The sequence below is a fragment of the Stegastes partitus genome, unplaced genomic scaffold (genome assembly GCF_000690725.1).
Source record: "Stegastes partitus isolate 25-593 unplaced genomic scaffold, Stegastes_partitus-1.0.2 Scaffold65, whole genome shotgun sequence".
NCBI classification, from domain to species: domain Eukaryota; kingdom Metazoa; phylum Chordata; class Actinopteri; family Pomacentridae; genus Stegastes; species Stegastes partitus.
The window spans coordinates 608,159-620,285 of record NW_007577796.1 but is presented as its reverse complement, the minus strand read 5'-3'; the positions used below and the strand labels follow the sequence as shown (position 1 = coordinate 620,285).

At 40.3% G+C, this 12,127-nt stretch overlaps 1 protein-coding gene across 1 annotated transcript; it reads left to right on the top strand.

Moving 5' to 3' along the window:
• Positions 1-237: 237 nt before the first annotated feature.
• c25h12orf75 (chromosome 25 C12orf75 homolog) lies at positions 238-9,626 on the top strand. Its single transcript, XM_008276116.1, has 6 exons — positions 238-533; positions 5,119-5,143; positions 6,548-6,583; positions 7,530-7,609; positions 8,452-8,482; positions 8,616-9,626. The coding sequence occupies exons 1-5, from the start codon at positions 491-493 to the stop codon at positions 8,454-8,456; spliced, it is 189 nt and encodes a 62-aa protein (XP_008274338.1). The 5' UTR covers positions 238-490; the 3' UTR covers positions 8,457-8,482; positions 8,616-9,626.
• The last annotated feature ends 2,501 nt before the right edge of the window (positions 9,627-12,127 follow it).

The window sequence follows — 12,127 nt, the reverse complement described above, 5'->3', positions numbered from 1 at the left end:
TTTATATAAAAACGGAGGCTCCCCATTGGTTGAGTCTCACTCCACCCTCCGCCTCCTTTCCCCTGGTTTCCCGGGCAACCATGGGGAGGAAAGGGTGGAGGAAAAGAGCAAATCATATGAGGGCAAAGCATCTTTTACTGTCTCTCCCCCACCCCTCTCTCCACTCTCTCTTGCTCTCTCATTCTCTCTCTCAGTGTGTATAAAAGCCTCTCTCTCCATGCTTTCACTTCACTCTGAGCTCTCCATTGGTTTGCAGGGAGGACAGACGCAAGACTTGAAGACAGAGGAGGGGGGCTACGACCAAAGGAGATCCCTGGGAAGTCATTTCTTTGACCTTCCCTCTCTTTTCTGTCTCCCTCTCTCTCTCTCCTCTCTCCCTTTACTTTTCCCTCTGTTCCCAAATGTCTGGCGGGTTTCCCTTCTTCCCTCTCTGTCCTTCTACTTATTAAGCGTCTCCGCTCTGCTTGGACGGTGGCTGCATCGATGCAAAATGGGTTGTGGCAATTCCTCAGCCACCAGCACCTCAGGAGGGGGTAAGTGTTTCAGGAATCTCAGTGTGTATCTGACTGTGTGTGTCATAACGGGTGAATGTGTGTGAGCGGGTGAGAGAAAGAGTTGTCACTGTATCAGCACCGAGGGGAGAAGGTGTTTTGAATATAAATGAAGTGTGTCAGGGTTACCCTTGCATTCAAGTGTACGCCTGTTTGTGTGTGTTTGTGTGTGTGTGTATGTGTGTGTGTGTGTGTGGCTTGATTTCATTCATAAAATCAATCGACAGCTGTATATCATAACAACTGTGTAGTGAAATAATTGTCTAAATATTTCAGTGTGTGTTTGTGTGCATGTGTGGTGGTCTCCTAAAGCCATGGGTGGTGGATCGATCATGAGGGGTCTCCCATATTCTAATGTAAGACATCAGAGTAGCCTGAGGAATGTACCACTTTTGATCACGACACCGCTGCTGTGATGTCTTACATTGATAGTTTTTTTTTTTTTTTTTTTTAAGTTTGTGTGTTTTTTTCTTTCGGTGTGTTTGGCCTGTTTCCAAGGGTTTCTGGGAATGAAAGAGAAGCATTTTCAATGACATTCACCCATCTTTGTCTCCCCACTTGACTGATGCAGGTAGTGTCCTATAAGCAGACAGCACGGAAATACCTAATCAGGTTTCATTCATAAAGGCTGGAAGATGTGTTTAAATGGTGAAAATTCTTTATCATGTGGTTTTACCAACACTGTGGCTTATCCTCAAGTAACGCACAAGTTGATTTAGGCTGAGACAATACACGTTCTAAATTATACTGAGTAACTCTCCGGGCACCACAGTCAAATTGGGGTAATAATTAGATTGAAGTATCTGCAGGATTACCTCACCACCGTTGTCCATTAAAGCAGCGTATTTGTGCTTGTGTAAATGTGTGTGTGTGTGTGTGTGTGTGCTTGCAGGTACCTAATCAGTGCTTGCCAGGCATGTTAACAGAACCACAGCCAGCTGGGAAATGCAACCCAGTGCTGTTTGTTGATTCAAATGTGACCCTCTGTACTTTGAGGTTACGCTGGCTGCAAACACCATTGAAGTAGGTGCCTGAGTTGGCTGTAAGCGTGGCTTGTTTGTCTACAAAGGACAGCAGCTGTGTTTAGTTCTGTGCAGCAGACCTTATCCATGTTTTCTGCTCCTTCTTAGAGGTCAGTGTTCAGCAATGTCAAGGACATGTGACATCTTGTCAATCTGACAAATGTGGACGACTGGCTGCACTCATTTGTCCGTACCAGCTGACACCAGGCCAGAGTCAAAGGACACTGTTTTCTTCACTGTTATTTTCTTTCAAATGAAGATAGAAGCACTTCATGCTCTTGTTTCATACTATTTTAATCTAAAATAAATAATTCTGCCTTAACGCCTTTTTAATTTTAGATTTTGTCATCTTAACCTCCCCTATTTATAATTTAGAAACAATATATAAACACTTAATGGTTTATAACTCACAATAATGTATTTGTAAGCAGACAACTACATCCCCTTCCAGAATCTGTGGATAACGTCTGACTTTGCCCTGATAATAGATGTCCAAAAAAACTGTATTTCTATGTGTCTTTTAGAATTATTCTTTTAAAAAACCCCCACAAAAATCCTAAACAGACAAAGAAAAACAAAATAATAATCCAACCCTATACATTATGCATCAACATTAATCTGTATAGTTCCTCTTAGACAAGGATGTTTAATATTAGATACATAGAAATTGATATATATATGAGTAGATATTTGTCTGTACAGTTACATAATGGTGTGTTGTAAACCATGCTAAATGGGAGGATTAAATTCACATGTTACCATGTCTTTGAAGTTGGTTGCTTCCTGGAGATAACCAAGCCATAACCTTAGCCCAGGTCATTCAGGAAAACACAAAGTCAAGTCATACAAGTACACTCCAGCTTCAAGCTTTGGTCTTAACAAACTCAAATGACTGTGTTCTATGTCACATTACTTGTTTCTAGTCTTGTGCACCCAGATGTGCCCCCTTGGATATGAATGAGCTTTTGTCAGACCACTGAATAGGCCCCTGTGTCATATCAGCAGACTCGAAGATGCACCGTGACAGGCCTTTCCTTCCACAAGGAGAAAATTTACCGTATTTGTGTGTAATGTAGATTCTCCAGTTTTCGCTCAGTAGCACGTGATTCTTGTAGTGTTCTTTTCAAGGTACATTTGTGTGCTGATACGGTGAGGTGTGGCGTGAAAAAACCGATTGAAGTGCAAAAGTGAGGAATTTGTTCCTCTGTTGTTGTCGGTGTGATACTGTACTTTCAAGAAGGAAGTTAGATTATCCTCCAGCTGAATGTATTATGATCTCATTACGATTCAAATCAAGCTCTGTAGACTGCCTGCGGTTCAGCAGAGAAGGAGCTGTTGTCGGTCCATAAAAGAGTCAAACAGCACTGGGATGAGCACGATGGGGTCTCTTTGGAATTGAGGCATGTTAGACTGTATGCTTGAAGTCATTTTAACAGTATGGCCTCTCTTACCCTTCAGATCGAGTTTAATAACTAAGAATTCTACTGTGTAGAGAGTATGAGTGGTGTACTGTAGATATTGACAACCGTTACTGAATAGATTGCAATCATTTTTAAATTGAGTAAAAGTGGCAATACCCCAAAAATATTGCACTCAAGTGCAAATGTTGCTCACAGATTTTAATGGTAATTGCATCATTGTTTGTGTTTTGTTCTGTTTGTATGACTATTCTCGTTGAGAACGGTGTATTCTGAAAACTATTAGGATCGACCATTTGAAACTAAAGAATGTGAGATGTTGCACATGTTTATGTGTTTATATGTTGCATACTTGCTTCAGTAAAAATACACACTACATCACTATAACACCAAAAATGGACTGATGATACAAAAGGTTATCTTGTTCATCCTGGAAAAGTGGTTATGGCTTTGGTAATAATCAAGAGACACAAGCCCATTTCTGAAGTCTTTGAGGTGGTGTGTAACCATAATCTGCACAAAAAGCTGAAAAGAAATACCCATACGCTGCAATATTTGTCCCAATACATTTTTTTATTTTATTTTATTTGATATACCAGGGACATATTTTAATCATAAATGGTCTTCCAAGGGTAAACAGAAACATTTGGACAAGACCATTTGTGGTCTAAACTTAAACTGAACTAATATCCATGAATTGTGTTTTATTCTTACTATGACTTACCTTAATCTGGAAAATACTAACCGCAGATATCTGATCAATGTTGGAGAGTGAAATGTATCTTCTTTTGCAATGTAGTGGACAAAAAGTTAATTAAAATAAAATAAGAAAATATAATGCCAGTTGGTAAGTGGTTAAGTTTGTGTCCAGTCTTTATGCTAAGCTAAACTACTGCTGGGTGTAGATCTCCTTGTCTAAATCTACTGAAAGCAAAAAGGCACATTTTCAAGTCTCCACATATGAATCTTGTATCCAAAGGTATTTTATTGGCATTAAAGCCTCAAGAAACAATACTGCTAAACAGAAAAATACTACTTGTCCTAATATTTGGCCAGCGCACAATAACAGTAATATGAAAATTAATAGAACATTAACATCAATCTAATAATTCTGTAAGTTCTGTATATCTTATATATGTGTGTGTTTGTATGTCTCAGTCATTCATTATGTATCAGGTAGATTTCATGCTTGTTAAAACCTCATGTGTCAGTATTCTGGTTAAGACCAGGAGGGCTCACCTCGACACCTCTCTAAAATACTAACAGTTGAGGGTTCACTATTATCACTCTGACTTATTAAAGGAGCCCCTAAACTAACTGATTTCTCTTAGTTCAATGGGATAAGTGTGATGTATTATATAGCAGTGGTTGTTTGTTGTCTTTGCTCATGCATGCAACCACCAAGCATTTCATTAGAAACACCACACTGGTACTGGGCAGGGCCTCGGTGTCAGCTCTTAGTGGCGTGGATTCCGCAAGATGCTTGAAACATTCCCTTGAGATTTCGTTGGATGTTAACATGATTGCATCACATCATTTCTGTGGATTTGTCAGCTGCACATTCATAGTAGAAATATCCCAGCTCACCACATCCCAAAGGTGTTGTATTGGATAAAGATCAACTGGGGGGGAGGATCTAAGACGTCCAATGAAACACACTGTCATGTTCATGAAACCAGTTTGGGGTGACTTTGACTTTGTGACATGGTGCGATATCGTGCTGGAAGTAACCATTACAACATGGAAAGCTGTGACCATGAAGTACCAATACACAAATAGACTATGACATTCAAACGTGACTGATTGGGATAAAGTGTGCCCAAAGTGTGTGAAGGAAAATATTCCCGACACCATTACACCTCCACCACCAGCAGCTGCCTGGACTTTGACACAATGCAGGTTATGTCCATAGGTCCATGTCCTACATTACATCGCGCTGCATTATTGGCTGATTGGATAACTGCATGGACAGGCAGGTGTACATGTATTCCTCATAAAGTGCAAAGTCAATGTTGGATGACACTGAATGTAACCATACAGGGAATAACTGTTGGTTAGGCAACATACCTCCTTCAGTACATTTCATAATGAAAGTGAATTAAATTTGCTCTTTTCGTCTGTTCTCAGGTCCAGCAGAAGCCTCCAAAGATGTGTAAGTACATAAGTCATTTTCTAATTACTTAAAGTATTAATGAGGGTCATTATCTGTGGCCTCCAGGTTTTGTACATTCACATCACACTTACAAAATGAGCTCAGCAAGTATTTAGGTCCACACTGACTTTGCACATTTTATATCTGATAGTAAAAGTTTGTAAAAAGCATTGCTAGTTCAGATTGAAAGAGTTGCTGTAAAACTAAATGATACTGGCAGTGACTAAGTATTTTTGGCATATTGAAGACGGACAGTAAACGAATACTCAGCATCATGTGAAATAAATACACAGAAAACATTCATCGTTGTTCTATTGCTTCACATACGAACATGATTGATTGATACTAAAGGCTCTTTTCTTCATGGCCTACAAGACAAATTTGATTTGGAAACATGCATGTCTGTGTAAGCGTCAACACACTGTGTGAAGTAAAATGAAGAATGCTGTAATGATATTTACAAATGGTCCTGAAAAACACCAAAGTGACTGTAAAAATAATTTTATAAAAAAAACTGACAGTGAAAGAAATGAATAGATATTTTTGTTTCATTTAGTCACATCATTCTTTTGGTGAAAAAAAAAGTTTCCTCTGGCTTTAAAATTGTGTCAGTTCAGACCTTTATGTTTTTCTCTGAAGTGTCACACAGAGGATGGTTTGTCCTTTGCCATCTACAAATAGCATTTATCAAAGCAGAGGGAGGGGCTGCATTTCTAAAGCATTTCCTGGAAACATTGTGTGTGTGTGTGTGTGTGTGTGTGTAGGTGTGTGTGTGTATACTATGTCTCAGCATGTGTGTGTGTGCTCCTGATAACCATCTGAGCAGCCAGCACAGGACCCACGAGAGCTGACAGTAGAGCACTGACTCACTGAAGCTAATCACTGCTTCCTACGACTGTACAACCCAGCAAAATATCATACACACACACGCACACACACACACACACACACACACACACACACACACGCACACGCACACGCACACACACAAATTGAGAGAGAAGAGTTTACTAGTATTTGCAAAACACAAGCTTAAGGGATTAATGCACCCCCAAAACTCAATACATGCCGCTCTTTTGCTGGAAAAGCTCCTACACACAGTGAATAAGGTGTTGCAGCTTCATGTCAACTTCATGTCAGCCCTTAACAACTGAACGGCAACAAACCTGAAACCATTGGAAACCGTTTGTTCAGTAGTCTAACTGAAGACCTGAAAGGAAAATTGCCAATTCAACCTGCCTCATCATCGGTCGTTTCCAACAGGATATTATCAGGCCGAAGCAGTGTACCACACGTGATTTACAGCCTGGCAAAAGCTGCAGTGTTCTCTGATTGTCATTATTTTTGTATGTCCTCTGTGCTGCTATAAGAGCTCACCTGACCTGTGCTTCTTTTCTCAATCAGGACAGAAGATCCCTCAGCAGAAGATGAGAAAAGAAGGTATCTTGTCAGTGCTTTCTAAATAATTTGCTGCAATTATCATTTAAATGTCCTGAATGCATTTTAATACGAACAATATTTTCTTGCCATCGCTGCAAAAATACTATTCTTTGTTTTGTAGTACGCAGATTATGAAATGTGAATAGTAAAGGTTTTTGTTTTTTTCATGGAGGACATTTTGACGTGTCACAGTCGGAAAAGCTCAGGTGTGAACAACAAAATGAATGTTGGCAGAATTCCATTTAGCGGGTGGTTGCCTTACTGGGACATTGCTAATGATATTAGTAACGCTTTTCCTTCTATGACTGGTAAAAATCAAATAAATCTTAGCGATAGTTGTTATGAATCAGCATTATTATTACCAGTGTTTCCAACAGTTGTAGTTGATAACAACAGGTAATAAATCATCTGTTCTGAAACTCCAGCATTACGCTATTAGCAGCTTTATCCCATAGAGGGGCTGGATTCTATCCTAGCTGGCATTTGGCATGAGGCAGGGTACATCCAGGGCAGGCTGCCAGTCCGTAACAAGACAAAATTCACCTTCTGAAACTTCAATCTTAAAATCCCTGTTCTTTATAAACAGGAGAAAATTCCCTTTTTCTTTGTGTATCAAACATCCTAATGTAATGATGTAATGACTTTTTAAAATGCAAATCTCAAAGATAAAAAAAAGCAAAGCTCACAGAAATACTTGTCACATGTGTAACAATATAAGTGTTATTATCCAAAGCCTATTATGGTAAGAAAAAAAAAAGGCTTCCAAGAGCAGCTATTATGCCGAAATCTACCAAAACACAAATCAATCCCCACCATGTTTTTCAAATGCTGCCTGGCTTTTCTTCTCTTCTCTTCTCTTCTCTTCTCTTCTCTTCTCTTCTCTTCTCTTCTCTTCTCTTCTCGTCTCGTCTCGTCTCGTCTCTTCTCGTCTCGTCTCTTCTCTCAGGAACTATGGTGGTGTATATGTAGGTCTCCCAGCAGACCTGACCACTGTGGCTGCTAGTCAGTCCAAGTCTTCACGTAAAGGTAAACATCTTCAACACTGTATAAGTCACATGAATTTTAATGGCATTGTGTGCAGCAAAAGTGTGGGCTGTAATAAGATGGAAGCTCTGACGGTGATGGGCGTCTTGTAGCGAAGCATCTCAGGATGTACAGAGGAATAATCTCCCTGGTGGTTAAGCCACCCTCCTGTGAAACCGCATCGCCTGCAGCATCTTTGGTTTAATTTGACCTTTATGTTTTACTTAGTATTAATGAGAAGCATTCTCTTTGCTATACCTATGGGCGTACTCATATCTGGAAAGACAAATGTACATAGTGTACGGCAATTATTACGACTGAGACAATGTCCATTAAATAGATTTTTAATTAACATGTGCTTTATAAAGGTCAGTTCATTTCTTATCGATTATTCTGAAATATTGCATGTTTACAAACATTCACAACAGTCTCATTTATTGTCTCTGTTTGCAAAGTGTACAGTTAAAGTGACTATTCATTTATGTAATGGAAAAATGCATAGTAAGCTGTAGTGTCACCAGTATTAAGAAGTTATAGTAAACAGACTTTGCTCTTGTATGTCGATGTCCTGAAGGCTTTCTTCTTGTATGCTTGTCCTTGTGTTCACTGGGGTTAAATATAATAATGAATTGATTTGTTTTTGTATCCTCTGGCACGAGAAGTATTGGCTCTTGTTTTCACTGAAGTCTCGCAGTTCAAACTGCTTGGTGGAGTGCGTGGGTGTTTTTGAACACGGTGTTGACAGTGACACAGAAACACCAGAAAAGAACAAAGAAAAATACATCAAATCATTGTCCCTATAATTATCTGGGCACTGAGTTTGCTTTTTTTCCTCCTTTTTGCAGACTAGCAGCTACTGAAGGGACCACAACACAGGTACCTGTACAAAAAAAAATAAAGAAATGCTGCTTGCTCTGATTGTGACATTACTTGCTCTTTTTCATCTAAAAATGAATAGAAGGTGGTGTAAAGACTCACATGAAAGCTACTGTCTTTTTTTTGTTTTCAGGACAAAAACAGGATCCTGAATATTCATTCACCTATAGACACACATCACAAGCAGAGAGCATGTAAGCGCTCTGATTCTGGCTCACCAGGCTTTAACACCGAGCGGAAGATGTGGACAGCTTGCAGGGGCTCAGAGGACACCACCTCATGGAGTCATGGGTGGCACAGTGACGCAGGGATGCGCAGTGGAGGTCTGCATATTGCATCCATCATCACTCTTCACGTTCCAAAAAAAGAGAGGAAAAAAAGTCCTAGACTAGCACCCACTCCGGGACTGGCAGCTGTGGGCGGAGGCAGCGGGCATTGTGACAGCCATCTTGGCTTCTCGGTCACATCACTGGAACATTCTCTTTCTCAGGAGGAGACGGAGGATCCGGCCAACTTACTAACTAACTGTGTGGGGACTCGTGCACACTCCCAATCGCCCTCTGCAATAATAATCACTGCTCAGTTTTTTCTCCAAGACGCCATCAATGATTCATTGTGTGGCAAAGACGAAGAGCATTAGAGAGACAGAGATAAGTCAAGAGTTTCAGAGACAGCACCAAACACATTCCTAATGCATGACAGAATATCTCGGTGTTATTGAAAGGAGCATTGATTGCAATCAGGGACCCGCTGCTGCAACAGAAAAGACTGCGATGACACTGAGTTAAATCAAGAGGGTTGTAAGTGATGTTCCTAAATGTCCTGGGTGCACCAACCAGGTCATACCTGGTGTTGTCACTTAAGTTGTACCCCAGACTGATTATGTAACATCAGCTTATGAGTCATGATACTTAAAGGAGCTCTCTCTTTCTGTCTGCCTTTTTCGCTCTCGCTCTCTTTCTCTCGCTGGCTCTCTCTTGCAGCATTGTTGTTTTTTTCCTCCTGGAGAGCCCTGTTTATAGTGCTTCTGGGTCATTCGCATAGCTCACACAATCTTTTTCAAGGTTCCTATAAGCAGAACTGTCGCACAGTTTGTTCATATCTCACAACTTGTATGTAACGTGTAACAGCGGAAAAAAAACAACAAAAAAAACATGTCTGAACATTACATTTATTGGGAAAAAAAACAACATGTGAACAAAGAAAGCATCCTATGGAGAAAAGACAGAAATAGTGCAGTGGCTTTCACTCCTTGTTTTCTTCTGACAGTTTATTGACATTTCTTTGTAGCAGCAATTTATTTTATAACAGTCTGTTTTTTTTTTACATCCTGCATCAGACTCAACTGTGAATGTTGCTTTTCTGTGTGTAATCCTTAAAGGACAGTGCTGGTGTTGCTGTGTAGTCAACAAATCCCATAAAAGGACTAAAACCAACAGATTTTTCGTCTAATAACAGCGACAACAACAACCACCACAGGGCCACTTACTTTGTGTTTTTAAAGCATTCTGTCACATCTCATGTCCTATCTCAGCAGAGGAGTCGCTCAGTTATCATGGAGATAGTTGGGTTGTTGTCAAAAAAAAAAGATTTCATCTCACTTTGATTCTGAATTAATCGACTATTTTCTAAGGTCAAGAGAAACTCTCAAGCTCAGCAGTGTTTCAGTGTCAGTATTTTTTGACTTCCCTGCCCTGTCTGTGGCATTCAGCGTGAACGTACCGAAGATGTATGTTTTTCTCTATGAATTAAGAATTTTTTACAAATATATATATAGCTCCACTTAATTTCCTCAAGCAGCTGGGCACTGCAGTTTTCAGCAAGTGGTATTTAATCAAGCATTTATTTGGGTCTATTTTCAGCTGCAGATTAATACACATTAAGTCCTCTTGTAAATATTTAGAACAGAAAAATGTGGAATTGAATAAACTACAGTGCCCATGTTTATTGTAGCGATGGAACATGTCACTTGGTGAAACTATGTGTCTCATCAGTCTACTTGAATTAGATTCTAAGATTTTGGAGATGTGCATTACAGAGTAATCAGCTCTAAGACTTTGGCTGCACAGTCAACACTGCATGAGTAGGATTTGCTCATTGTTGGTTTTGGTCTTTTTACAGGGTTTATTGAGGAAAAACACAGGAAATCACCAGCGTTATCCTCAACAACAACAACAACAACAAAAAACCTCACCGAACACCACAATGTCCCCAGAAAAGAAAACACATCACAACTGGGCGGGCTTTAGGGGCCAAGGTCATTTGTCAGCCAGGCTCTTGACAGTTCTCTCCACTAATGAATGTACAACATCCTCCACTCATCAGGACCTGGAGGAGGGTGGAAATAGGCCAACTTTAAACACTTGAGATTCAAGAGATGTTCTGTCCGCGCCACACAAAACTCTTTATACGCCTGAGTGTGTAGCTGTGACTGCCTCGACTGACCGGTCTCATAAAAACAGGGACTTACTTCACCATGCCTGAACACAAGCTTTACTGTTTACTGTTTTGTCTGTTTTCTTGCGGGTGCACTTCTTCACAATGACGCCCACTAGCTGCCAAGGCGCGTCGCTTGTTATCGGTCTCGCTGATACCGAGGGATTTCGCGTGGCATCTTTTAATTGAAAGCCATTTGTTCAGCTCGCGTCGTCGCAGCTTTTAACACTGTTCACCTGTGGTAGAGGTAGAATATACTGCGGATACAAAGAACTGTTTTATGTACTGTGTAGTTTACAGCGTATTATGAAAGGAGCTGCAGTGCGCCTACAGCACTACAGCACCCATTTGATCAGCACCCCACCTGAGACACTGTATCTTCGCTGTCCCTTTTTCCTTGATATCTACATATTCCTGCTCACTGCTGCTTCAGCTTCCCCACATCAGTCCCTACCAGAGGCCTTTGGCTTTTACAGCGTGTTGTGCTGCCTGTCTCTCCCTCTTTTATCAGTCTCACGTTGCCCTTTATAGTTGTTCCTCTTGTATATGATGAATGTCATTGCCTTTGCCCTATTCAGTTAGCTTAACAGGGGCAAAGGGGCAGAATGTGGATGAATAAAACCGTCTGATGTCCTCTGCATTAAAATGCTGCTGGAGCTGCTGCAGCTCAGCATGTTGTTTGAATGTAGTCGGGGTAGGCCGGGCTCAGAGAACACGTTGTTGTCAGGTAGTAGTTTCACATTTTAGGGAGTAAAAATGTGGGTGAGATGATGATGTCTTTATGCTATGCTGATCTAAGCTTTTACAGAAAGATTAGAAACAGAGTAAACCAGCTAGTCAGGCTGTGTCCAGAAGTGAAATCAATTTTTAAAAAAACAACCTACCAATACCAGTAAAGCTCATTAATAAAAATGACACATTGTTGTTGGGAGAGAAAGAAAGAAAACAAGAGTATTTCTTCAAAATGTAAAACTATTTTATGTATGTTTTGAAAGCTAAGATTCTTCAGGATTTGAGGCACAATGATGCTGAACGTTATGGAAACCACTTGAGGTCAAAGCAGCTGTGAAATGTTTTATTTATATACACACTAGAAAAAGACCTGGAGCGGCCATTAAAAAAAAAAAAGCCACCAGTGTCTGTTTATGCCGTTGACCACTGTATAATTTTCTGATAGATGATCAGGCTGTTCGGTGGTGTCTCACGTTG

What these genes read in the sequence shown, in the direction of transcription:
- c25h12orf75 (XM_008276116.1), top strand. Translation starts at nt 491, where the DNA reads ATGGGTTGTGGCAATTCCTCAGCCACCAGCACCTCAGGAGGGG. An exon ending in CACCAGCACCTCAGGAGGGG is followed by an intron (nt 534 to 5,118) that starts GTAAGTGTTTCA and finishes GTCTGTTCTCAG; the next exon opens with GTCCAGCAGAAGCCTCCAAA. An exon ending in GCAGAAGATGAGAAAAGAAG is followed by an intron (nt 6,584 to 7,529) that starts GTATCTTGTCAG and finishes CTCTTCTCTCAG; the next exon opens with GAACTATGGTGGTGTATATG.